General features: G+C 35.5%; 3 protein-coding genes across 6 annotated transcripts; 2 read left to right on the forward strand and 1 right to left on the reverse strand.

Annotated features, from left to right (window-relative positions):
* The first annotated feature begins 986 nt into the window (after positions 1 to 986).
* LOC110661071 (auxin-responsive protein IAA27) lies at positions 987 to 5,238 on the forward strand. Of its 3 annotated transcripts, none has more exons than XM_021819596.2 (6): positions 987 to 1,380; positions 1,489 to 1,972; positions 2,778 to 3,007; positions 3,488 to 3,629; positions 4,486 to 4,547; positions 4,918 to 5,238. In XM_021819596.2, exons 2-6 carry the CDS (start codon positions 1,527 to 1,529, stop codon positions 4,953 to 4,955), a joined length of 918 nt encoding a protein of 305 aa, XP_021675288.2. In that variant the 5' UTR covers positions 987 to 1,380; positions 1,489 to 1,526; the 3' UTR covers positions 4,956 to 5,238. The 3 variants fall into 3 exon arrangements, with proteins under 3 accessions (XP_021675288.2, XP_021675289.2, XP_021675286.2); XM_021819597.2 differs by having other exon boundaries at positions 987 to 1,315; XM_021819594.2 differs by having other exon boundaries at positions 987 to 1,972.
* Positions 5,239 to 6,196: 958 nt separating this feature from the next.
* LOC110661070 (DNA-directed RNA polymerases II and IV subunit 5A) lies at positions 6,197 to 11,684 on the forward strand. Its single transcript, XM_021819593.2, has 5 exons — positions 6,197 to 6,420; positions 7,966 to 8,173; positions 8,650 to 8,829; positions 10,891 to 11,004; positions 11,423 to 11,684. Exons 2-5 carry the CDS (start codon positions 7,973 to 7,975, stop codon positions 11,546 to 11,548), a joined length of 621 nt encoding a protein of 206 aa, XP_021675285.2. The 5' UTR covers positions 6,197 to 6,420; positions 7,966 to 7,972; the 3' UTR covers positions 11,549 to 11,684.
* A 777-nt stretch (positions 11,685 to 12,461) lies between these two features.
* LOC110661069 (polyprotein of EF-Ts, chloroplastic) lies at positions 12,462 to 25,497 on the reverse strand. 2 transcript variants are annotated; one of them, XM_021819592.2, is made up of 5 exons: positions 25,155 to 25,497; positions 21,424 to 23,699; positions 15,893 to 16,102; positions 14,523 to 15,234; positions 12,462 to 13,348 (listed from the first exon to the last, which is right to left on the reverse strand). In XM_021819592.2, the coding sequence occupies exons 2-5, from the start codon at positions 23,651 to 23,653 to the stop codon at positions 12,712 to 12,714; spliced, it is 3,789 nt and encodes a 1,262-aa protein (XP_021675284.2). In that variant the 5' UTR covers positions 23,654 to 23,699; positions 25,155 to 25,497; the 3' UTR covers positions 12,462 to 12,711. The 2 variants fall into 2 exon arrangements, with proteins under 2 accessions (XP_021675284.2, XP_057985653.1); XM_058129670.1 differs by having other exon boundaries at positions 21,424 to 23,702.
* Positions 25,498 to 26,833: the final 1,336 nt, after the last annotated feature.

Below are 26,833 nucleotides of genomic sequence, written 5' to 3' on the forward strand. Positions count from 1 at the left end.
AATTATCTAAATGACCTTACAATATTATAATTTTAAATTCACCAACATTATTAAGAGTTTAAACATTTAATTAAACTCTTAATTACTCAATTAAATGGAATGTAACGCATTTTATGGCTTTGGTCTATAGACCTCCCGACATTAATCATTAATCACGAAATTAAAATAATTCTAATTTTACCTTTCTTCAATAATTATTAAATTCTAAATAATCAAAACTAAAGAAGAAAAATTATGAAAGTTATATTATTTCTTATTATTTTTTGGATAGGAGTTTAGTAGAAGAAATTAAATATTATCTTTTTTAAGTAATATAAGATAATTTATATAAAATGATAAATTAATAAAATATAAATATATTTATAAAAATAAATATTTTTAAATAATAACTGCGTGAGTTTCATAAAAAAAAAATAATTAGCAATTTTTTTTTCTCCTCTCGTTATAGGATAAAGTCTTGAAATTACTACATTTTATTTATCTATAATTAAATTTTAATATTTTAAAATTATTGACCATTAATTTTGCGATTGCTAGTGGATTAAGATTTTAATTATTTATTATTTGGTTGCGTGGGAAAGTCAAGTTTTGATTGCTGATTTTGAGTGCTGACAAGTACACTGGCCACGGGACAGTTTGAAATTGATGTGGAATTGAATTAAATTAATCTAATATAAAATTGAAATTAAATTTAAATTAATTAAATCAAAATTATTAATTTAATTTGATTTAATTTTAAATTAAAACTAGACTTATAATTTGATTTCGGTCCTTTTAACTTTGAATCGAAATCAATTTAGTGATTTATTTAAAATTAAGTGATTTGAATTTTTAAATTGGTCGATAAATATTTTCATTATGTTATTAAATAAAAAAATAAAAATTATAAAATAATAAAAATAGAAAATTATTCAAACAAAATAAATATTAATAAAATTATATTAATTAAAAAATGTATTAACTATCCCTCTTGATCCATCATTTTCTCCGAATCTCCTTTCCGGCGGATCTTAGCCATTAGAGCACACAGCGTCACCTTCCGCCAGCCAACGTTAGCAGTCTCGGCGCACTTTTAGCTGTTAAAAGCAACAATAAATTTGTATAGATTTCAAAAAGTACAGTATCGGAAAAATCGCCGGGAGACTTTCTGCGACCTGTCGGGGTGGTCGCCCACAAGAAAATGATAATATAATAATTCTATTTTACAAAATATTACAATTACGAAAACTCCTCCAATTAATTTAATTTCCCCGTATATATATTTCTTTTAATTTGCTCTTATACGGTGTTGATGATTATATAGAGCGAAAACAGAGCAAGGAAAAAGAAAAACTCAAACAAGCTTCTTTGTTTCGTAATTTAACCAAACCCCATTTCTTGGTTTTTACTGTGTATTAAAGCTGTTTTCTTCTTTATTATCTTCTTGTTCCTCTACTTGTTCTTGATACATATTTCATGGTTTTTTCTTTTTCATGTCTATGCGCTTAGAGCATGACTACATAGGCTTATCATCAGAGGTTCCTCCAATGGAAAGCTCTGATAAGAAGTTCTCTGCTGGTGGCCTTCACTTGAAAGCCACCGAGTTAAGACTCGGGTTACCTGGGTCAGAGTCACCGGAGAGAGAGAATGGGAACTCTCAACTTAATATCGGTGTGCACTGTAACAACAGCGGAAGCAGCAGCAGCAGCAGCAGCTGCTGCAACAACAACAATAATAAAAGCTTTGTGTTAGGTGCCAAAAGGGGATTTTCTGTTGCCATTCACGGTGGCTCTGCCAACTGGGTTTTCTCAGGCAGTCCTGGATCTGAGCCTGCTTTCTCTCCCAGAGCTGCTAATGCTGGCAAAGTGATTACTGGGTCGGATTCGGTTCCGGTTAGCAAAGACGGGTTGCCCCAGTCCCCCAAACCGATCGCGCAGGAGAAGAAGAATCAAATTCTTGGAGTTAATGGCCATGGAGTGGCTGCTGCTTCTAAGTAACTTGCTTTCTTCTTGTCTTTTGTTTTGACTTTTGAGAAAGGTTTTTGTTTTTGCATATCTTCTTTTGCTACGCTGTCTTCAGTCTTTATTTGTGGCTTTTATGCGATAGGCCTATGTTTTCTTTGGTCTCTGAAATAAGTTGGAAAAAAAAGAAAGAGGAACGAGAATTGGAGTTGTATTTTGTTGTTTTCCTTGTATTTAGAGAAAAATAGTGATAACAATGAAAACTTACTCCGTTTTGGAAAACTGCTGTAAGTTTAATTAGGCAAAATAGCAATGAAAATACTTCAGAAACTATTGATAGTCAGGAGAAGTGTGCAGGGTTGCTATTTGTCTAGTTGACGTTTCTCAAGTTCATTTTCTTGCTTGTGCAGGGTTGCTAATTGTCTAGTTGACCTTTCCCAAGTTCATTTTCTTGATTTCTTCATGCATTAAATGAGATGTAGACTGTGCAGAGTTGCTAATTGTCTAGTTCACCTTTCTCAAGTTTATATTTTCTTGATCTCTTCATGCCCTTGATGAGATGTAGTGTATGTTCAAGGTCCCATATGATTTGTATGCCTGCCTTATTATCTGTGTGTTTTAGGATTGAGATGGAGGAACAAGGATTTGGGACACACATTGATGATCTTTCAATAGCCAATAGGTCTTATCGTTCTATAATTCTATCTGCCTGGCCTATCACGGAGGAAATTGGATCACCTACATTATAATAAAACTTACAATAGAGTTTACTAAGTTTGTTTCATCCTAAAGAGATCCAAAAATAATAATCTGGTTTGTTGCGTTCGTTTGTGACAGGGCACAAGTTGTGGGATGGCCACCAATTCGGTCCTTCAGAAAGAATACAATGGCTTCTCACACTCCAAAGAATGATGATGATGCAGAAGCCAAGTTGGGATCTGGATTTCTATATATTAAAGTCAGTATGGATGGTGCTCCTTATCTGAGGAAGGTTGATCTCAAAACCCATGGCAGCTATACAGAACTCTCTTCAGCACTGGAAAAGATGTTCAGCTGCTTTACAATTGGTAAAATCTCATAACCCATGGCTTATTTGTTCAAAAGCTAATATGATAATAAGTCCTAACATAAAGCTATTTGAAAGCACCGTGAAATTTTCTCTGACGGCAATCAATATGGCTTTAGGTCTAGTTAGCATCTTTTACTGTGGCTTAAGCTAATTGAGCTTAGCTGCCCTTACTTATATTCTCTTTCAACTCCTTATAGATAACCAATGTGAGACTCTTAACAGTTTTCTTGTAATAAATGATGGCAGTAAAGATAACTATCAAAACAGTAGAACTTGGCTGCAACGAGCAATTCTTTTGATCTTTTCAATCATGCAATAAGATGATGTCAATAATATATGCATGCCACCTCAAAATGTAGTGGTATATGTATGCATTAACACATGGCACCCTGCCCCTTTACTTTCTCTTGCCACGGAAAATATAGTAGCACGTTCTATCTAAAGGAAGTTAATTTTTATTTATAATTAACTGGTTCAGGTCAGTGTGGTTCTCATGGAGTTCCCAGCCGAGACGGACTGAGTGAGAGTCGATTGATTGATCTCTTGCATGGTTCTGAATATGTGCTCACCTATGAAGACAAAGATGGTGATTGGATGCTTGTTGGTGATGTTCCTTGGAAGTATGTCTGATTTTCCAACTCATAATTATTGCAGATATCCCATATATGCCTAATAGCTCGTCTAGGTGGGATGACTTATTTTATTTGGAGAATTATCAAAGACTAACTTCAGGTTTTGTGCTTTAACATTTCAGGGTCTATAATTTAATTTTTGATAAAATGATATCTTGACCTTTACTCTGTCAACATTTTAAAGTCAAATGCTTTTTGTCTTTAAAATGGCAGTGTGCAATCAATAACATAAGTTTGTTTTTTTTCTTTTTCATTTATAATTGTTACTTCAGTTTTCTTTTATTTTATATTATTCTTAAGACTTAAGACATTTGTAAAAAATATTATTTTATTACACTCACACAGCTACTTCAGCAAAATTAATGTTATTGTATTTGTCCTTAAAGTGTTAATGGAGTAAAATTTAGGATATCATTTTATTAAAAGTTGAATCACATATCCTGAAGTATCAAAATGTGAAATATGTGAAATTTCCAGGGTACTTTTTTATCTTTTTTGGGTAAATCCTTGGATAAATAAGCAATTACAGAAACATCTTGTGTCAACAACTTTACTAAATAGAGTCAGCGACTCCATTAATTTTGACAATCAATTTGATTCTTTTATCAAGCTTGTAATATGCCACTCTTTATTTTCAATCAATTCAGAAAAGTTGAGCTTGACATTTCATTGACGTGGTCCGACAAATGCATTGTCAATTCTTATTGTTAAATGGATTCATTAGTTCTCCCTAAATCAGTTCAATGATCATTGTGTAAATTTCTTTAAGGGCATTATGTATTTTTATTAGTGATCATATCAATACTTAGATCTACGGATAAATTCTTGTTTTTTGTTGTTGCAGGATGTTCACCGACTCTTGTAGGAGGTTGAGGATTATGAAAAGTTCAGAGGCAATTGGCCTAGGTATGTTTTTGTCAAAAAAAGAAAAAAATGCTGTGGACAGATTCCTACTTCACATCTAGTTATCATATACTAATTCAATGCAGCTAGGCCATGCATGTAATTATAGTGCCAATTTGCTGTATGCATGGTCTTAAATAATGGCTGTTGCATGCAAGCTTTTTAGCCTCCCGTCACCGTGACATCCGTTATTTAAATGCATAAAAAATTTACACCTGCAACGGCTATAATCTCTGTAAAACTAAGATTTCCATCATTTGGAATTTAAGGTATTTTCCCCTTCATCTTTTCCTACTACAATTGAATCCTCCTCCTGATAATCAGTATTCAGGTAAATCTTACCATTGGATGTTTCCATATCTGTTTTTTGCAGCCCCAAGAGCCATGGAGAAGTGTAAAAGTCGCAACTAGTGAGATAGTGTTGCTATCAACAGATCAAATCCACTGTCTTGGCAAATGATGATAGATGCTTATGGTATTTGATTGTTGAAAGCTTTTAATGGGTCTCAAAATTGAGTTCTCTGTTTCTTATTTGCTTATGTTTCTAGTTATTGCACTTGGACTTGGTTGTAGTAAGAAAATCTCGGGTAGGGAGGAACAAAATATTATGAACGCTGAGGCTTTATAGGCCTGTGCCCTCCCCCCCGTTTCTTGTGTAATCTTATTTGTGGATGGCCATACAATATTGTGTGAATACGGCTTTGTGTGCTTCCCCTCAGTAGAATCAACGTCAATGTTAGATGAGTTCATTCCTAAACTGAACCATTTGATGTTAATGCACGTTAAGATGTTTCTTTTTGTTTTTTATAATAAATGTCTTAGAACTTATTCAAAACACGCGAGTTGTCACCTCTCAGCCGTATTAACAAGGCCCAATGGGTAGTCATACAAGAGGTTCAGCTTAGAACAGTATAAGGATAGCAAAAGCTCAAGCCCAACAAATACAAGAAAATTCAAACCCAAAACTAACCAAATCCATAAACTAGAACCAAACCAAGAACCCTTATGGTGTTGTCGTTCTTGTAGTCGTCGGAGTTGGAGCAATCTAGAGGGTCGACTAAAAACAGAAGCTTTAACAGCCAGCTGCAAATCGGAAGCCGCTTATTTTACATTAACCTAGCCCGATGTTGAACCTCAAAAGCAACAAACACCACCAGCTTCATCGGTTGCTATCAAAAAGGGAACAGGGTAAAGGTCATGGCCTCTCAATCTCTTATAGTCTTAAGTCGTGTCATCAATGGGGTGGTGTAGGTGGCTTTTTCGATAATGAAGGTTTTGTTAATGGAGACAAAAAAATGTTGAATTGTATATATTTAAGATAAATAATGTTGAAGTGTTTCCAATATAATTAAATTTTGATTGATTAAAAAGTCATTCTATTTTTTATTGGACTAAAGCTATATTATGTTTTTTAATTATAAATCACTATAATAATATTTAAATTAAATATTATATTAAAAATTATATAAAATAAATTAAAATATTTAATTTAAAATTTATTAAATATTATTACATACAATATGCATTAAAAAAAATACTAAATAGTCAAAATACCACAAAATTCGAAAGTCGGCTCATCAAAATAGCGAAATACCGAAAAAGTCCTCTAACCTTATTTAAAGCTTGATCGCTATTGCTACGTCGTTTAATCCTGAGCATTGTAAACCTAATCCCTCAGTCAGCAGCTCTTCCCTCTTATATCACCGAGTCGTTGTCTCTGCATTGCACAGAATCCCTCATCTTTTATTCCTCTGTCTTTCTTTTGGTCTCGCCCATCATTGTAGCTGCAGCACAGGAAACGGTCGCCTGGAGGTTCTCGCCTGCAACTCCTTTGCCGCTGCTCATCCTACGCTGCAAAGAAGAAATCCCCTCCCAGGTCAGTTGACAGATCTTTCGTTTTATTATTATTTTTTTAATGCTCAAATCTGTGTGTTATTCCTTAGTTCTATAATTCCTGAATGTTAGTGGCTTTGTTCTATATATATTTTGGTTTTTCTTCAATGGAAGTTGACGGTACCATTTAATGATACTTTTACTGTTCAAATCTATGTGTTCTAATTGTATATTCAAAAATTTCCAAGCTGTATAAGAATGGAATTGTAGCTAGTTCTATATGCAAAATTTCAAATCTGTGTGTTATAAGCCTTATAGGAATGGAATTGTAACTGATACTTCTAACATAGAATTTTCTCTGATAATTCCTAGTTCAAAGAAACGATATTAAGAAAATTTAGGTTGCAGTTTCTAGAAGCCACTTCTTTGAGACCAGGTTAGCATCGTAATTGCTAGCCAAGGTAATCAAGTTCTTCAATGCTAGGGTTTTGACCGCTTTCCAGGTTTCCCTCTCTGTATGTTTATACATTTGTTTTTGACAATTTTAGGTTTTTGTTTCATTAAGCTAGTGAGTTAAGCTTTATTTCCATTCTAATTTATCGAATAACCAATCCAAGTATTAGGGTTTTACTTCTTTGATAAATTATTCTCAGAATAATCTACCTTTTCCGAAAGATTATTTGCTTTATGTTGCATTTATTTGTTGTATTTTCTTTTTAATGAAATTAGTTCATATGACATTAGAACACATGGAATTCCCAAAACAGAAAACAAGAAAAAGAGAACGTTGAATCTGATTGAAATTAGACTGTTTGTCATTATGAAATAATGGTCATACTGCATTCGTTGGTTTCCAATAATTCCTATGTTGTGCAATCATCAATCTCAGTTAATGCTTACTGCTCTTTGTTTTGTTTAAGTTCTTTTTATAATGTACTTTATATAATAAGCATTTATTGTTTCACTTGGTATCTTCATTTTTGAACTGTCTTTTAATTTCTGTCTGCATTAAATTGTTGCCAAAAATGAATTATCATGCTTGAATTGCTTGACTTATGTGTGTGTGTGCGCGCGCGCGCGTGTGTGTGCGCGTGTGGTTTTTTTTTTTTTTCTCTTTCTTTTTATGGGGTTAACTTGTTGGAAACCAACTCAACTCAACTCAACTAAACCTTTATTCCAAAAATTTGGGGTCGGTTATATGGATTCGCTTTCTCCACTCTAGACGATTTTGGGTTGTACTACTCTATTCCAACTCAATTTAGGTCTACCCCTTTTTTTTCTTTCTATCTTTTAACCTAATGTGCTCTACTTGTCTAATTGGAGCCTCTGATGTCTACGCTTCAAATGACCATACCACCTCAATCTCCCTTCTCTCAACTTATCCTTAATTGGCATCATTCATACCTTTTCTCTAATACTCTTGTTACGGACTTTATCTAGTCTAGTATGGCCACTCATTCACCTTAACATTCTCATCTCTGCAACTCTTATCTTAGACGCATACGAAAATAGTCTACTTTTGTAATTAACTTTCTGCATTAATTTTCAATTTTATCTTATTAATGGGCATTCTTTTCAAACCTATCAGCGAAAAAATGACTCTATCGGAGGATGAAATTAAGAGGCTTTTCAGAATTCGAAAGACAGTAATGCAAATGCTCAAGGATAGGGGTTATTTTGTTGGAGACTTTGAGATCAACATGACAAGGGAGCAGTTCATTTCGAAATTTGGTGAGAACATGAAAAGGGAAGATCTTGTTATCAACAAATCAAAGCGCACTGATGCCTCTGATCAGGTATGTATTGACTATTGACTACTTTTTATGCTCAATTCGTGTATGGTGCTTTTGCTTTTTTTGTGTACCATTAGTGGTAGCCATGTAGACATGGTGAAAGATATTGCTGTTTTGGCTGCAATTGACCTGTATTTTTACTTGTTGGCTGCTGGAGTTAGCTGCTTGTTAATTTTTCATTTAGAGCTAGGAATTTACTAGGCAAGCGCACAAAATTACAAACACATCAGATACAATTTTCAACTCTCAAACATTATTGCATTCATTGTCATAATATAATTGATCTGTTATTATAATACTTGTTAGAAGAAAGAACAATAAACCAATACATGTTTGTATTCAACCTACAGAAAACTAGAAATAGATTTAGTTTGTTCTCATTTACTTTTGGACATGAGTTTCATAGATGGTAGCAATATAGTATCATTTATTCCTTGCATTTTTTTGTTGATCACCTTGGTGGTTTTTTTTCGTACCAGATTTATGTTTTCTTTCCTGAGGAACAGAAGGTTGGAGTCAAGACAATGAAGACTTATACCAACCGCATGAAGTCTGAGAATGTTTTTAGAGCAATATTGGTTGTTCAACAGAATTTGACTCCTTTTGCTCGAACGTGTATATCTGAGATAGCTGCTAAATTCCAATTGGAGGTCTTCCAGGTAAACATAGTTTCTAACTGAAGCTGTGAGGGAAATCAAATTGTTGCATTGTAGCAAGCTTGATGCTTATTCATTTGTTATCCTGCCAGTGCCAGGCTAATTGATTTTCCTAGTAAAAGGGCATATTTATGGCTTCACTATTTGATTGTCAATACATTGTCATATGTTAGTTTCTCTCAAATTTTTGCTTTTAATTCCTATCCTATAGGGATTTCTATTAGGTTTTGACTTGGTGATCAAGTATTGGTTTTTTTCTTTAGGGTAATTTACTATTTCATTTATGGGTTATGTCAAACTTAACAAATCTGTCTCCCGGTATTCAAATATCAATCTTTTAGTCCCAGTATTTTGACTCTGTCATAATTAAGGCCCTTTAGTCCATTTTATTGCCAAATTGCCATTAATTGAGTGAGAAATTACTGGCCTACCTTTAATTATGTTAGGATAAATATTTTTAGGCTTAATTAAACTAAGCCCTAAGATCAATTAGTGTTCTGGGTACTTTGCCCTAACTCTTGCACTTACTCCAATTGCAAGTTATCCAAGCAAGAATGGATGCCCAACAAGAAGAGAAAGGTTTTGTTTAGGAGGACTAACATAGTTCCAATTCACCAACAAGCATTATTCTCATCATCAGTGAGCATTTCTATGTTTGTGCCATCCCCAACCACTGCTCTGCTGGCCAAAAGTTAGCCATCAATGTCACCAGTGTCGGCACAACTACACCACCATGTTCCACCACTTCAGCCACCCCTAAAACCCCATCTTCCCCATCTCCAACTGCCGCCCCTCCTCCAGACAACTCTGCTAGATCACATCAATGGCAAAGAGGAGGGCTGTGGGTCTTTGTTCTCCAGGGTGGACATTAGTGGGATTGCAAATGTTGGTACATTGGGTGGCATTGATGGGTCTTGTGAGTGGTTTCAAGGTGTGAAGGGAGGTCTCTGGGGGTCAAATGAGGTGGAGGCAAATGGGTTGATGGAGGCAGAGGAGAGTGAAGGAGGTGACGGATTGATGGAGGGGTATGAGGGGGTGGACTTGGATGTGGATGCTAGGTTTCTATGAGTAGGGTTTTTTGAGCATTGAGCAAACATGAATGGCATGGGTTTTAATAGAGATTTGAGGGTGCTAGAGCGGCAGCGTGATTGTGGGTGGCAAAGATAGACGGCTTGGAGAGGAAGAGATTTGTGGAGCGAAGCAAACCAGAGAATGAACAAAAACAGAGCGTTTTGGGAGAAGGGAGCACATCAATGACGACAAGAAAAGCAAAAAAAAAAAAAAAAAAAAGAAAGACTGAAAGAAAGAAAAAAGATAAAAGGAGTGTTTTGGAAAGGGAGATAGAAGAGGTGGGAAAGGGAAAAAAATGATACACTAGGGATTTATGTCTTCATAACTAAGGGTATTTTAGGGATTCAATATTCTTTCTCCTTTTACCGTGTTTGACTAATTTTAACCTTACATAATCTTCATCTTATAATGGATGGAAGGACCTTAATTTTTGACAGAGTCAAAATATAGAAACTAAAATGTTGATTTTTGAAAACCAGGGACAGGTGTTAATTTTGACATCACCTAGGGACATAAAATTAATTTGGCCTTTCTTTATTGATATGATTGTATTATAGGCATTTGTTGGCTTCTAGCCCATTGCCTGTTTCATGCTTCCTTCTGTGGAGAGAGTTTGTGTAGGAAATATTTTGGGAGCTCATGATGAGCGTTGCTTTACAGTTTGGTAATCACAATCTTCTTTTACTCTTAACCTAGGATTTATTTATTGTGCAGAGTATTTTGTTCACTTTTGTTTCTCTTTTTTTTATATGTTTGGCAAATCGCCTGTCATCTCATGAAAAATCAAAACGAGCTTGCACTAAAGTCTCACTTGAGTTTTAAAATGATATTTTGATATAATCTGACTGTGATGTTGTCTAGTTTCCTTGTTCTCAGTTGATTCATGGATTCTTTAACATAAGAATGCAGTAACCATACTGCAACTTCATTTCCTTTGTATGTCTTTTTAACTGAATGGAAGGATATTGATGCCTTTCAATTCGATTGTTACAGGAGGCTGAACTGTTGGTCAACATTAAAGAACATGTTCTTGTACCTGAGCATCAGGTGCTTACAAGTGAAGAGAAGAAGACATTGTTGGAGAGATACACTGTGAAAGAAACACAGGCAAGGGGAATCTTAATATTGCACTGATATTTTTTCACTGATTTTGGCTGCATTCTTTTGTTTGCATTTTGATGATTGTGTTTAGATTGGGGGATTTATGGACATGATACTGTATGTTTGCAACCATTGGCTTGAAGCCAAGGAAACAGATGGTTTAGCTCTAACCATATGACCTGGGGAATCATTGGATGCATGAAATAAAATGGTAAATGATCATATATAAAGAAAATTTGTCAGAATGTTTTGTGTAGTTAAGGTGGAGTGTGTTTAGGTTCATGGCTTGGTAGGATCTTACATAATCTTCAAGGCTTGCTTTCCATTTGTGGCACTGGGTTGAAGGGGTTTCAATGGCGTATATGCATATATGTCATTCTGTTGATGGTGCTGTATCATCTGATTTTATATTGTGATTGTACAGTTGCCTCGCATTCAGGTATCTGACCCAATTGCTAGATATTTTGGGCTGAAGCGGGGGCAAGTCGTGAAGATCATCAGGCCAAGTGAAACTGCAGGACGATATATAACCTATCGATTTGTTGTATAAATGCTTTGATGTGTAGGACTTCCGTTTGAATTTGGAACCTGTGCTCTATTTGTGGTTCTGTCAAAATTACATAGGCAAAAGCCCAAAAGACTTGGCATATGGATATATCTCAGTGATATTTGATATTTTTACTTGAGAGAGGATCTCGTTTTGAATATATATATATATTGTGAAATAATGGTATCTCATGACATATTTTGGCAGCTCTCCCCTGTATAAAAATTAATTTAAAATACATTCTGAATTTTAATTTTTATATTTAGCTATAAAAATTAAATTTAAACCTAAATAGAAAGGTCAAATATGAACAATAGAATCAAATTTAAACCTAAGTTGAAAGGTAGCATATAAAGGATTGCTTACGAACTTGTTAATGTGATCTTTCTACTAAATAATTATTCTGAATTTTTTAAAAAACTTTTCACATATTTAAATAATAAACTTAGAATTAATCAAATAAAAATACTGGTAAAAAAGTATTTTTTTTTATTTTAAAAGAAAAAATAAAAAAAATGATTTTACAGAATCTTTTCTGTATTAAAATTCACTAATTATAATTATTTTATTCAAAAAATTAATTAGTGCATTTTGGAACCATGACTTGAGTGTGAACAGTTGATTATATTTGTTTAAAAGGAAAATTTATGCCAATTTTAAAGAAAACAATTTTCTATTTTTAAATTGGAAATCATTTTGAGCAAGCTCTAATCTCTTATCGGTCTTCTGTAACCACTACAAGCCATCTATTAATCACACCAAAAGCAAAAGAAATCAGAGTGAATAAACAGGCAAAAGCATTATGCTTATTGCTGAAATTCTTATTAGCAGAGGGCAAAGAAGAAAACGATTCAATGACAAAAGCTTGTAAAGAAAAGGAGGATAATAAACAAAAGGGGACAAGGAACCCAATATATAACTTTGCTCATCAAAGACAATGGCCTGCATAATAATCAATTAAAAGAAAATAAAGAATCCAAGATTTTGTGAAAAGCCGGAGCACATAAGATACTGCACTGACTGTAATTAAAATGAAATAGCTAGCCTGTTTGATCCCATTAATTATTGTTCAAAAAACATATCATAAAACCATATGAATTATGAAAATTGAAGAGAGAGATATATAGCAGACACAAAGGCACCAAAAAACTGAAAATTTTTTTTCCTCAGGCTTCAGTTTGTGTTTTCTTATCTTCAGTACTCTCCCCAAGAGTAAATCGAACAAACCTCCGCACTTTTATGTTCTCCCCAAGAGCAGCAACAGTCTGCATAACCAAGTCTTTCACCAAAACACTATCATTCTTGATGAACGGTTGCTCTAGAAGAGCAAGCTCCCCAAGTCTCTTTGAGACTCTGCCCTCAACAATCTTCTCTCTTATGTTCTCTGGTTTCGACAAAAGGTCTTCTCTTTGCATCTCAAGCTCCTTCTCCTTCTTCACAATGCTCTCTGGGACATCCTCAATGGACACAAACTGCACCTGTGGGCATGCCACAACTTGCATGGCTAGATCATCAACCATTTCCTTGAATTTTTCACTTCTACCCACAAAGTCAGTTTCACAGTTGACTTCAATCAGAACTCCAATGCGGGAATCATGAATATAGGAGCCAATTCTGCCTTCAGCTGCAAGCCGACTAGATTTCTTGTCGGCAGTTGAAAGACCTTTCTTTCTGAGATACTCCTGTGCCTTCTCAAGGTCTCCTCCAGTTTCGGACAGCGCTTTCTTGCAGTCCATCATACCAGCTCCTGTTTCTTCTCTCAGTTGTTTAACAAGTGCAGCAGAAACTGTTACTGTTGGTGGCCTGCAGAAGAGTATAGGGCATATGTAAACTAGGAGCAATTCAAACCTGCGGCATGTCCTGGAAAATAAATACATGTGAGAGAAAGAAAGACACACAGATGCACAGGTCCTTCAAATTTTCATGCCCCAAGTGGTGGTTAGATATTTTTAATCTTTCTTCTTTTTCTCTCTCCCTCTTTTATATATATATATATATATATTAAAAGAGGATCCATTCTTTATTGAGTTGGTCATACTCAATGTTGATAAATTAAATAAATAATTTATCTATCTTTTTGAGGTGGGCACTATTTGGTTTAAATCGAATAAATTGAACCGCCTTAATTTTGTAATTCGGTTCGGTTTTTAAGATGATTTGATTTAGTTCGATTTTACATTTTAAGAATTTTGGCTATTTTGGTTCAGTTCGTTTTTGGAGAGAAAAAAAAAATCGGTTGAATCGAACCGAACTGAATTATTCTGTTGATTTTTGAATTGATTTATTTTTTATAAGGAATTTATGAATTTATGAACTCCGCCTAAGTAGTTTGCGCTTAGCCGGTCCCAAGCTCAGATAAAGGAGGAGGGTTGCGATAGGTGACAATCAGCGTAAAAATTTTGTCATACCTTATGATTATGATATGATGTAATTATATATATATAAATTGTTTAATTTAATTGATTAATGGTTATTAGGTTCAAACCAAAGTCAAAATCAGACCAAATAACTTGAAAATCAAGTCTAAATTAAGAAACCAATCAAAACTCAAAACCCAATTAGTTCAAACCGAACCAAACCAAAATAAAACGATTCAATTTGATTTGATTTTTCATTCATTTCGTTTCGTTTTGGTTTCTAAAATATGGTAATTTGATTAATTTGATTTTAATAATTCAGTTCGGTTCGGTTCAGTTTGAACCGAATACTCAACCCTATCTATCTTCTCTTCCTCAGTTATGTTTTTCAGCTCACTTTTTCCCATCCTTTTACCCTAATTTCTCTCATTCCTATGATAGTCCTCTTTTTCCGGTTACGCTATTCTTCTCTTTTTTTGCACCACTCCCATATGAATTTAGCATAATAGACAAGATGTTCTAAACAACTCCCCCCTTGACTTCTACACATAAAGACAAAGTTCATATTATGTGCTCGTCACAACAGTAGACATCAAAATCCACATTTAGTGGGCACTTACTTCTGAATAGTTTCCTTCGCTTCTGCTGGAGCAGGCTGCTCTGTTGCTGGTGCAGTAACTGGTTTTGCTGCAGTTTGTGCAGCTACCTCAGCAGCAAAATCCTGACTTTTCTTCTCCAAGCCCTCACCAAGATTGTAGCGAATAAACCTCTTCACTTTTATATTTTCTCCAATAGTTGCAATTGTCTGTTTCACCCAGTCCTTTATCACAATCTTATCATTCCTAATATACGGCTGTTCCAGCAATGCCAGCTCCTCGAGTCTCTTCCTGATTCGTCCTTCTACAATCTTTGATCTGATCTGCTCAGGTTTTGATAGGAGATCTTCTTTCTGCATCTCAATTTCTTTTTCCTTGTTCACAATCACTTCGGGAACATCTTCAGTAGCAAGGTACTGTACTTGAGGGCATGCTGCCACCTGCATGGCTATGTCATCTACCAGCTCCTTGAAAATGTCACCCCGGGAGACGAAATCTGTTTCACAGTTCACCTCTACAAGGACTCCAATCCTGCTATCATGAATGTAAGAGCCAATTCTTCCTTCAGCTGTGGCTCTGCTGGCTTTCTTTTCTGCACTTGCTAATCCTTTCTTCCTGAGTAACTCCTGAGCTTTAATGATATCCCCTCCAGTCTCTGAGAGGGCTTTCTTGCAATCCATCATTCCTGCTCCTGTTTCTTCACGAAGCTGCTTCACCAGAGCTGGTGATATGGTTGCTGCAATCCATGCAAAAGTCGAAGTGAACAAGCAACTCAATGGAGAGGTAACTTAATAGGACATCAAACACATCTGAAGATGTGAAAGTTCAGTATGGGACCAGCATTCTAGATTTATTAATAAAGCCCCATCCTTATGTCTTATTGGTCATGTTCCAACGGAGATACCAGGAAATGTTTCTAACAATTACAAAACCTGTCTAATTAGCCCCAACAGCACCATGATACAAGATAGTAGTATTGGCAAATCACAACATGACTTGTAGCCAGTGGTATGATTTGGTACTAGATAACAAACTCCTGCTTGCTTCCTGAAGACATAATTTGGGCCTCATCTATCTGCAGATGGATCAGAATTCTCAACACTTTTCACTTGATCAGTTTACAGCACCACAATCTTAGGAAGATGACAGAAAAAAAAATGGAACTACACATAATTATCTGTTTAGGAAAAATAAAAGACACTTGCATATTCAGTTAAAAGGATTCCCGAAAAATTCAAGTGAAAATAAGCTAGCAAATGATGCTTCCCCCCAAACTTTTCAGACAGAAGGAAGCACAATACATGATGCATTAGCAGTTTAATTTTCATGAAAGAGAAATTTGATGCAAGACCATAGACAAGGCACAGATTAACAAACATGGAGAAGGTAGAAACCTTTAGCGACACTCTCCTCAGGGGAAGGACTGCTGCTTTGTCCATTTGAATCTCCAAAAGTGCCAGTTTTCTCAGGGACAGTTTCTACTTTTTCATTTTCAATTTGTACAGTAGAAGGAATTTCAGCCTCAGCAACAGATGTTTGAACCTCCACTTCATCCTTGGTGTTTTCAACTTGGTCCTCCACTACTGCCTCAATATCCTGACTTTCTGAAGACAGGTAATAAAATGATAAGATAGAAATAATGGTATGAAGAAGCAACGCTTTAAATTCTGCACAGACACCTACAAATTCAGCTAGAAGGATATTAAATTCAAGAGAAGTTAATTATCATTTTTTTTTATCCTAAATATTGAGACGGAAGAAAAAGAGCAGATGTGGCATCTGTAGTTTCATTTGGATGAATAAGTAAAGTATCATCTCAGTTATGGGGAAACATGTATTCCCACCAGCATTGATATTATTTAGGAATAGAACAAACAAGCCCCATGAAGCCATAACAAGATATCATAGAAGAAGACTGTAGTTCAATCATTCTTATCAAATAACTGTAGAATAAATATTTCTTCATTTTGTGGGACAAGGGAAAAAAATTATTTGCTATTGATCCATATCTTAAAAAACATTCTTAAGATAAAATCTCAGCTCTTAATTTTGTTATAGAAAGTCAATCACTATGTTATGGAAAGTCAATCACTATATTATTTCTCTGTATATTCTGTATTCTGCATTCCTATTTAGGATTTCTTCCTAATCAGTAGAACACAATTATAGGAATCAATTGTATATATATACCCATGTACATATTAATTCAAATCAATAAGAATTATCTCTTTCTACATGGTATCAGAGCAAGTCATCAATCTAGGGTGACTATTAGTTCTCACTACCCAGCTCAGGAGAGACCTTGGCCGCCGACCGGCCGTTTTGACCTCGATCAACATCGCCGGCGTCGCCTCAACCCCCTCATTCTACCACTGTGTGCTGTTGCCTGATCCAGTATACCATTAAAGGACTTCTGAGGTTTGGCTCTCATATCCTATTTCGGTATTTGCTTGATTTATGATTTTGGGTTATTTTGCTGCTATAAGTACTTTGGATTAGCGTTTCGGTTAGTTTTCTTTGTCTCAACAAATGGCAGACAATAAGAATGTTATTTCTGATGTGATTCCGGTGATGACTAAGATCACGGAACACAAACTTAATGGTTCAAATTACCTGGAGTGGAGTAAGACTGTTAGGGTCTATTTGCGTAGCATTGATAAAGATGATCACCTTACTAAAGATCCACCCACTGATGATACACGACAAACTTGGCTAAGGGAGGATGTTCGGTTATTTTTGCAGCTTCAGAACTCGATTCATAGTGAGGTAATTAGTTTAATTAATCACTGTGAATTTGTTAAGGAATTGATGGATTACTTAGATTTTCTGTATTCTGGTAAATGGAATATCTCCCGTATTTATGATGTTTGTAAGGCATTCTACCGTGCTGAGAAAGAGGATAAGTCTCTCACGGCTTATTTTATGGATTTTAAACGGGTATATGAGGAACTTAATGTATTGTTGCCTTTTAGTCCTGATGTGAAAGTTCAAGCAGCCCAACGGAGCAATCGGTCATTATGAGTTTTCTTGCGTGCCTTCCTTCAAAGTATGAGACTGCTAAATCTCGATTCTCTCGATTCGAGATTTCCTCTTTGCATGAAACGTTCACACGGGTCCTTCGTGCAGAGTACTCAATCTTCACGACACAAGAGTGCTCTTATTAGCCGTAATCCAAATGGACAACAGGGTAATAGAAGAGGAAGTAGAGGAGGAATTACAGGCAACAGAAATAATCAGCGTAATGGAGAGGCTAGTTCTAATCAAGACTCAAGAGGAGTCATTTGTTATTATTGCCATGAGCCTGGCCATAAAAAATATAATTATCCGCAACTTCAGAGGAAAAATCAGCGATCACATATGGCAAATATGGCAGCAGAGAATTCTACAGTATCTTCCTCTGAGAAAACTATTTTGGTATCTGCAGAGGATTTTGCACAATTTTCCCAGTATCAGGCATCTCTAAAGCCTACTAATTCCCCTGTCACTGCGATCGCTGAGTCAGGTAAATCCACTACATGCCTTGTGTCTTCTTCATCCAAATGGGTTATTGATTCTGGTGCGACAGATCACATGACAGATAATTCTAGTCTTCTATCTGCTTTTTAGTCTAATCTCACTTCCTCTACTGTTACTTTAGTTGATGGTTCTACTTCTTGTGTCATGGGTTCTGGAACTGCGAACCCGACTTCGTCAATTTCTTTGTCTTTTGTTTTGTGTCTACCAAAATTCTCTTTTAATCTACTTTCTGTTAGTAAACTTACTCGTACCTTAAATTGTTCTGTTTCCTTTTTTCCTGACCAGTGTTTGTTTCAGCATCTTATGACGAAGCAGATTATTGGCAGAGGACGCGAGTTAGGTGGTCTCTACATTCTGGAAAATCATATACCGCGATCACTTGTTTGCTCCAGTATCTTAACACCTCTTGAAGCTCATTGTAGATTGGGTCATCCTTCTTTGTCTACCATGAAGAAGCTGTGTCCTCAATTTCAGTCTTTATCAGTACTAGAATGTGAGTCGTGTCAGTTTGCAAAACATCATCGTTTGCCTTCTGTGTCTAGAGTCAATAAATGGACTTCATCTCCTTTTGAGTTAGTTCATTTTGATGTTTGGGGTCCTTGTTCTGTTACATCTAAAACTGAATTTCGTTATTTTGTTACTTTTGTTGATGATTACTCTCGTGTTACCTGGTTATATTTAATGAAGGATCGTTTTGAATTGTTTTTTATCTTTTGTGCCTTTTGTAATGAAATCAAAACTCAATTTAATATTTCTGTGCGCATATTAAGAAGTGACAATGCCAAAGAATACTTTTCAGCACAATTTCAACCTTATATGACACAAAATGGCATTCTTCATCAGTCTTCCTGTGTGGATACCCCATCCCAAAAGGGCGTGGCCGAAAGAAAAAATCGGCATCTTCTTGAGGTAACTCGTGCTCTTCTTTTTCAGATGAAAGTACCTAAACACTTTTGGGCGGATGCAATTTCTACGGCATGTTTTTTTGATCAATCGTACGCCGTCTTCTATCCTTAATGGAGATATTCCTTATACTGCTTTGTTTCCTACAAAATCTTTGTTCCTTATTGAACCCCGTATTTTTTGTTGTACTTGTTTTGTGCGTGATGTTCGTCCACAGGTTACTAAATTGGATCCAAAATCTCTCAAATGTGTTTTTCTTGGGTACTCCCGGCTCCAAAAAGGGTACTGTTGTTTCTTTCCTACTCTTAATCATTATCTTGTTTCTGCAGATGTCATATTTTTTGAGTCCACTCCATTTGTGTATGACAGTCAGGGGGAAGAGGATGATCTCCTAATATATACTGTCCAATCAATGTTTAGTCCTTTCCCACAGCCTGTTCCCTCTGTCTCTAGACCTACTCGACCTCCCGTTGTTCATGTTTATTCCAGAGGATTGGAGATTCCTGACTCAGATCCTCCACCAGCTACTTCGTTGGGAGATCCTGTACCTCATACTGATCATGATTCTGATCTAGACTTACCCATTGCTCTTCGTAAAGGTAAACGTTCATGTACTTACCCTATCTCTTCTTTTGTTTCTTATAATCAATTGTCTTCTTGTTTTCGGTGTTTTGTTACTTCTTTAGACTCTGTTCCTATCCCTAATACTGTTTGTGAGGCACTGTCTCATCCTGGCTGGTGTGATGCTATGAAAGAGGAAATAGAGGCTTTAGATGTTAATGGTACATGGGAACTATTGCCTTTATCCACTGGTAAGAAAGCTATTGATTGCAAATGAGTATTTACAGTAAAGGTAAATCCTGATGGTTCTGTGGCTAGGTTAAAAGCACGCCTTGTAGCAAAAGGATATGCTCAGACATATGGAGTTGATTACTCTGATACTTTTTCTCCTGTAGCTAAACTTACTTCTATTCGCTTGTTTATCTCTTTAGCAGCTACATATGATTGGCCCCTGCATCAATTGGATATCAAGAATGCTTTCCTTCATGGTGATCTTCAGGAGGAGGTGTATATGGAGCAACCACCTGGGTTTGTTGCTCAGGGGGAGTTGGGTAAAGTTTGTAGGCTTCGGAAGTCTCTTTATGGCTTGAAACAAAGTCCTAAGGCATGGTTTGGGAGATTCAAGAAGCGATGCAGAATTTGGTATGCAAAAGAGTAAGTGTGATCACTCAGTATTTTATAGGCAATCTGAGGCTGGTCTAATTCTCTTGGTAGTCTATGTAGATGACATTGTCATCACTGGGAGTGACTCTTTAGGTATTTCATCTCTTAAAACCTTCCTCCAAACTCAGTTTCAGACCAAAGACTTGGGATTGTTAAAGTATTTCTTGGGTATCGAAGTTATGAGAAGCAAGAAGGGTTTTTTCTTGTCTTAAAGAAAATATGTCCTCGATCTATTGACAGAGACAAGAAAATTAGGTGCTAAGCCTTGTAGCGCACCAATGACTCCAACTTTACAACTGTTAGCAGGGGATAGTGAGTTGTTTGAAGATCCAGAGAGATACAGGAGATTGGTAGGAAAATTGAACTACCTTACAGTCACTCGTCCTGACATTGCTTATGCCGTTAATGTGGTAAGTCAGTTTATATCTTCCCCAATTGTTGCTCATTGGAAAGCCTTGGAACAAATCTTGTGTTATCTGAAGGGCGCTCTAGGAAGAGGTTTGCTATATGGTAATCATGGGCATTTGAATGTTGAATGTTTTTCAGGTGCCGACTGGGCTGGATCTAAGGTTGACAGGAGGTCAACTACTGGATATTGCGTTTTTATTGGAGGAAATTTGGTGTCTTTGAGAAGCAAGAAGCAGAGTGTAGTTTCTCAATCTAGTGCTGAATCCGAATACAGAGCCATGGCACAATCAGTATGTGAGGTAATGTGGATACTTCAATTACTAGATGAGACAGGTTTTAAGACCTCCCTGCCTGCGAAATTGTGGTGTAATAATCAAGCTGCTCTTCATATTGCGTCTAATCCGGTGTTTCATGAGCGGACCAAACATATTGAGATTGATTGTCACTTTATTCGTGAAAAAATTCAACAACAGATCATCTCAATAGGACACATCAAAGCTGGAGAGCAGTTAGGAGATATTTTCACAAAAGCTCTGAATGGAGCTAGGATTGACTACATTTGTAACAAGTTGGGCATGATTAATATCTATGCTCTAACTTGAGGGGGCGTGTTATGGAAAGTCAATCACTATATTATTTATCTATATATTCTGTATTATGTATTCCTATTTAGGATTTCTTATTTAAGATTTCTTCCTAATTAGTAGAACACAATTATAGGAATCAATTTTATATATATACCCATGTACAGATTAATTAAAATCAATAAGAATTATCTCTTTCTACAAATTTATATTGCAGAAAGTAGTTAGATAATATGTTTTTTTATAAAAATATAATTATGCATAAATTATCTTAGGTTTTGAGTGGTCACCTTTAGCCTCCAGAGGAGAAAGAATGTCTGCTTGCGCACCTGAGTCAGTAATACTGCCATTTTCATCAGGGCTTGTTTCTCCCATGCCTTCATCACCAACTGGTGAAGTAGAAGAAATTTCATTCTCCACACTAGGAGTTTGTATTTGCACTCCATCGTTTGCTATGGCATCACCAGGCTGATCAACTTTTTCTCCAGATAAGCCTGATTTTCCATCTTCGACCCCGTCGGTCGAAGAAGCCTCATCAATTATCTTATCCAAAGCAGATGCACTCCCTTCAGAATTCAAAATCCCAGAACGTTCCTCTGCTTCTTTCTCTATAGTTTGAAGTGCCCCATCAATACTTTGTGATGAGCTAGACCCTATGCTTTCTGGCTTTTCATAATCTCCAGCACTACTGGATCCCACAGCAACTTCTTTTGGAGTAGCTTCAGCTTCCTCTACGGTTTCAATAACTCCTTCAACACTTTGTGATATGCTTGACTCTATGCTTTCTAGCTGTTCATCATTCCCAGTACTACTGGACCCCATGGCAACTTCTTTTGGAGCAGCTCCAGCCTCCTCTACAGTTTCAACCACTCCTTCAACACTTTGTAACGCGCTTGACTCAATGCTTTCTGGCTCCTTGTCATCTCCAGCACTACTGGATCCCACAGCAACTTCTTTTGGAGTAGCTTCAGCTTCCTCTACTGTTTCAGTAACTCCTTCAACAGTTTGTGATATGCTCGACTCTATGCTTTCTGGCTGTTCATCATTTCCAGTACTACTGGACCCCATGGCAACTTCTTTTGTAGCAGCTTCAGCCTCCTCTACAGTTTCAACCACTCCTTCAACACTTTGTGATACTCTTGACTCTATGCTTTCTGGCTCCTCGTCATCACCAGCACTACTGGATCCAGTAGTGACTTCTCTTGGAGTAGTGTCAACCTCTTCTACTGTTTCAACCACCATAGAAGAGACACCAACTGATCCCTCATTACTGCTTGAAAGCTGACCCGGAACTTCTGGCATATCAGACACAGCTTCAGTCTGGTTAACCAGTCCTACTTCCACTGAGGTCTTTGGTTTCACAGGTTTTTTGGCCACTTTCTCCATTTTTTCCCTCTCATCTAAAAATGCAGCGATATCCTTGTTCTTACGGAAAGCCAGAACAAAAGGGTTTGTTGCATTATGGACAACCCCTTGGATAAGTTCCTGATCAAACTTATTCTCCTCTTCCTTCTTCATTGTCAAGGTAACCTGTCCCCTGGCAACACGCAATACCCTTACGCTAACTTCCTGGCCAACCTGCAGTGATGAGCCCCCCATTATGTTTAGAAATCCATCTTCAGATTCTTCTGATCCAGGCAAGAATCCTTCCTCACCCTCAGGGAGAGAGATGAAAGCACCAGACCTGGTCAAATTCTTCACTGTGCCATCCAGTTCCTGCCCTTTAACAAACTTCGAGGTCTTCACTTCTTTTCTCTGGCTAGGCTTTGGTGTGTTCCTTCGAGCAGGCCTTGGCTTGTCACTGCTGGCAGTACCAGGAGAATCTCTTTGTTGAAGAGACTTGCTGGTACTGTCACTTTCACGCATAGTAAGAGAAATACGCCCCGTCTCAGTGTTTACTTCAACTAATCTCACTGTCACCTCTTGGCCGAGAGATACAACACTTCCAACATCCTTAACAAAGCTATCACTTAACCTGGAAACATGTACTAGACCATCTGTGAAAGCTCCAAAATCAACAAAAGCACCAAATGGTTGGATTGATCTCACTTTCCCAGTAAATGTTGCACCAGGAATAAGGTCCTCATTCTTCACTGGTGGCATTTCACTTTTCCTACTGGGTCTTGAACGTCTTGATTGAGCTAAAGCAGGATTGGCATCTGACCTGATGGAGGATTTTTCACTTGATTCAACCGCATCTGCTGGAATTTCTGAGGCTCCGTCAGAGTCTTCATCTGCAACAGGTGAATCTGGCTCCTCTACCACAACATCAGTATCAGTCCCTGTTGCTGATACAGTATGCACTATAGATCTATGAAGTGATGCACAATTCCTTCTGTACTGTGGGAACAATCCAGCAGATGTCAAAAGAGGAAATACTAATCTTTGTGAGGATAGTGTAAGCTTTGAAGATTTCCTTGACAAACTGCATTTTGTGAGGCGATTATTTTTCTTTATTGTAAAGGCAGTTCCATGAATGAGAGAAACAGTGCTTGTAGAACTTGGGACAATGGTTGTCATGTTTACTTGAATTGAAAAGCTGCTTTAAAATAAGCTCTCCATTCACCTGCTTAGAGTAGACAATGCACTAGACAAAATTAGTATGCATATTTTTTTTTTTTTTTTTTAAAAGTAATTTAGCTGAGAAAGGAAAATTTTGCAATCACATCCACACATTGTTCCAGAACTCATCATCAGATGGCGGCACAAGACAAGCTACATCTATGTTGATATATCTGGCTTTTGTTATCCCAATTACTGAATTTAGTTTCAAACAGAGTGTGGGTTCACCCATCGCACAACAAACTTTAGCAAGTCATGTAGACTGTAGAGGCAGAGATCTCATGTACCTCTACCTGCCCGCTCCTGAATTTAAGTTCTCTCTTTGTTCTCTCAGTCTGAGAAGATCACTAGCTAGTTTTTTCTATTGCTACATTTGTAACACTGCATTAAAAGCCCCATTTGAAATGAAATCCTTCAAATGGTTAAATAATAAGATCACACAACAATCCATGTCTACGTCCTATACAATCATCCCCAACATTAGTTTTCAATGATTTGCTATTAAGAATTTGTCATTTATACACACAATATCTTTCAAGTTAATCAGAAGTTGACAAAGTCTTAGTATCCTCTCTTACATGATAATAAGGCATTGATATTTGATACACATTGACAGTCAAATAACGTTCCAGAAATGACATTTTTCTATCAGAATCAAGTTCAGTTGCAGTTACCCCAACTTCAAGAGAGTAATTGCATAAAGAAATCAGAGAGCCTGCGTCTAGGCAGGTATGTGATTTTCATAGAATATAGAATAGGCGTAAGTTTATTTTTATTGTTTCTGTTGTTTATTAACTTGGATAACTATACAAATGGGATGCATAAAAACTGAAAATTTCTCCATTTGTAGGATAGCAATTTTAAAAAATAGCGCTAAAAATATTATAGCCTTAAGTTTCGAAGACTCAGTTGTCTCTCTGTTCCTCTCCCCTTATAATTTTCATCAAAAATTCAAGCTACACCAAGTGGAAAACTATAATATTGACAACGCCAAAAATTCCCATTTTGGTTCAAACTGATGGGAATTTCAAATGATTCGATGTAAGCAAAATTGACCAACTCAATTTGGGCACCTTATGATGATATTCAACTAGAATTATGCAAAATTAAGATGAACTTAGCATCATGCTGCATACAAGCCTCAATGTGCAAACAAGTTATCTAGCATAAGCCCCCTAATTCAAACGAAAGAACTTGCTAGTAAGTAGTTTTTTTAAAACTACAAAGTAATCCCCAACTCTGTGTCTACAGAGTCCGTTGACAGAACCCGTGATCCAAGCTAGCACTAAGAAAGTAACGCGTTAAAAGGTAGCACCCACAAAGCAAAAGAAGTAAAGCATGCCCAATTAGCAAGAAACAATAAAAACTGACATCAATTGACAACAACCCAATAATGCAAACACACAAAGCAGCATCAAAAGCAAATTTCCATTAGCTCATAATCAAGTGAGAAGAGTACCTCAAACACCTTTAGCAAGTATTAATGTCTAAAAAGAAAAGAGAAGAAAATACAAGGACCCAAGAAAGTTTTCGGAGTCGCAGGTGAAGGTGATAGCGTATTGTTGATAGAGCCTATTCATGGGCAGTGGAGAGGGGGAAATCAAAGGTGGGGCTTTAAATCCTTATCTTATTGCACTGGCTTTCAATTCCATCCCATGGGAAGAAAATCCACAGTGAGGCTATGAGGCTGGGATGGCTTCAAGTCCTGAGGCTGACTTCGCTTAGCCTACTGCAGTAGGGGTGGGTCCGGTCCTGATCGCAGCCATGGGTTTTGGGTTGAGAAAAGGGAAAACTGTAATTCGACTACTGTTTTGGCCTTTTGGGTCTAGCGGATTCAGCTTCGATTCAATTTAAAGATAATTATGATCTTAGATTATGTTTAGTATAATATAATCAATATAATCACGTTACATTATATATTTAATTATATTATTTAATAATAAAAATAATTAATATAATATAATCATAATTTTATAATATAATCAATTATAATTAAAATAACATAATAATTAATCCATATAAAAATATATATAATTATAATTATTTTTTTAATTTATTAATCTACCTATAACTACTTTCATCACTATCACTGAATTACCACTATTACTTGGCTATCAATCACCGTAATTATTATCATTTATCATTAATATTATAAATAAATTAAATTTTAAAATTAAAATTATCATAACATTACATCACTTATATTTTTATTTTACAATTAAATATAAAAATATAATGATAATTATATTATATTATATTATAATTTTGATTACATTACATAATTAATTACATTATGTTATATTATGCTGGATTAAACATAACCTTAGTTCAAGACAATCTAGTTTTGATAATTTAAACTTACTTAATCTGTGCAATTATGACCTTATAATGCAATTGCATTTTCTATTCTGATTGCTTTTTCGTTTTCGTATTCCTAATTTATCCATTAGGCCAATCCATTTGGTTTTTTACAGGGATTAATTTCATTTATAGTTTCTCAATTTAGGTGATTATATTAGTATTGTCTTTTAATTTTAATTTGTATCATAAAAATTCATAAATTTTAATTTGAGTATTACTAAAATTTCTGTTACTCGCTTCTGCAAGTTTTCAAGTTAACTTATAGTTAAGTTTCATTCACTGTCCCTCAATTTAAATAAGTTTATCATAGTCGTCCATCAATTTTATAGTTAGTTTAAATTTTAAAATTTTTTTTATTTATTTAAAATAAAATCATTTTTACAAATAGCGTAATATTTTTTTGTAAATATTTATAATTAATTAATTATTTAATTTATCATATATGATATTATTTTTATATGTATTATTTTCTTAATTCAATTTTAGGTTAATATCTAAAATTTACGTTTAATTTATTTTAATTTCTTTTGTTTTATTTTAATGTAAGAAAAAAATTAATAACATATAATTATTTTATTTTATTTTGAAAATATTTAAGTATTTGATTTTTTTTTATATAGGTTGATATTATATGTAGTTTGTTTGTTATTTTTTAAATTAACAAAAATAATATATCTAATCTTAATTATTATTAAGTACATTTTGTTTTAAAATTATTTATATATTAAATTTAAATCTTTTATGAGATAAATTAAAATTGAGGGATGTCTATAGTAT

Source organism: Hevea brasiliensis, chromosome 11, assembly GCF_030052815.1.
Source record: "Hevea brasiliensis isolate MT/VB/25A 57/8 chromosome 11, ASM3005281v1, whole genome shotgun sequence".
In the NCBI taxonomy this organism is placed as follows: Eukaryota; Viridiplantae; Streptophyta; class Magnoliopsida; order Malpighiales; family Euphorbiaceae; genus Hevea; species Hevea brasiliensis.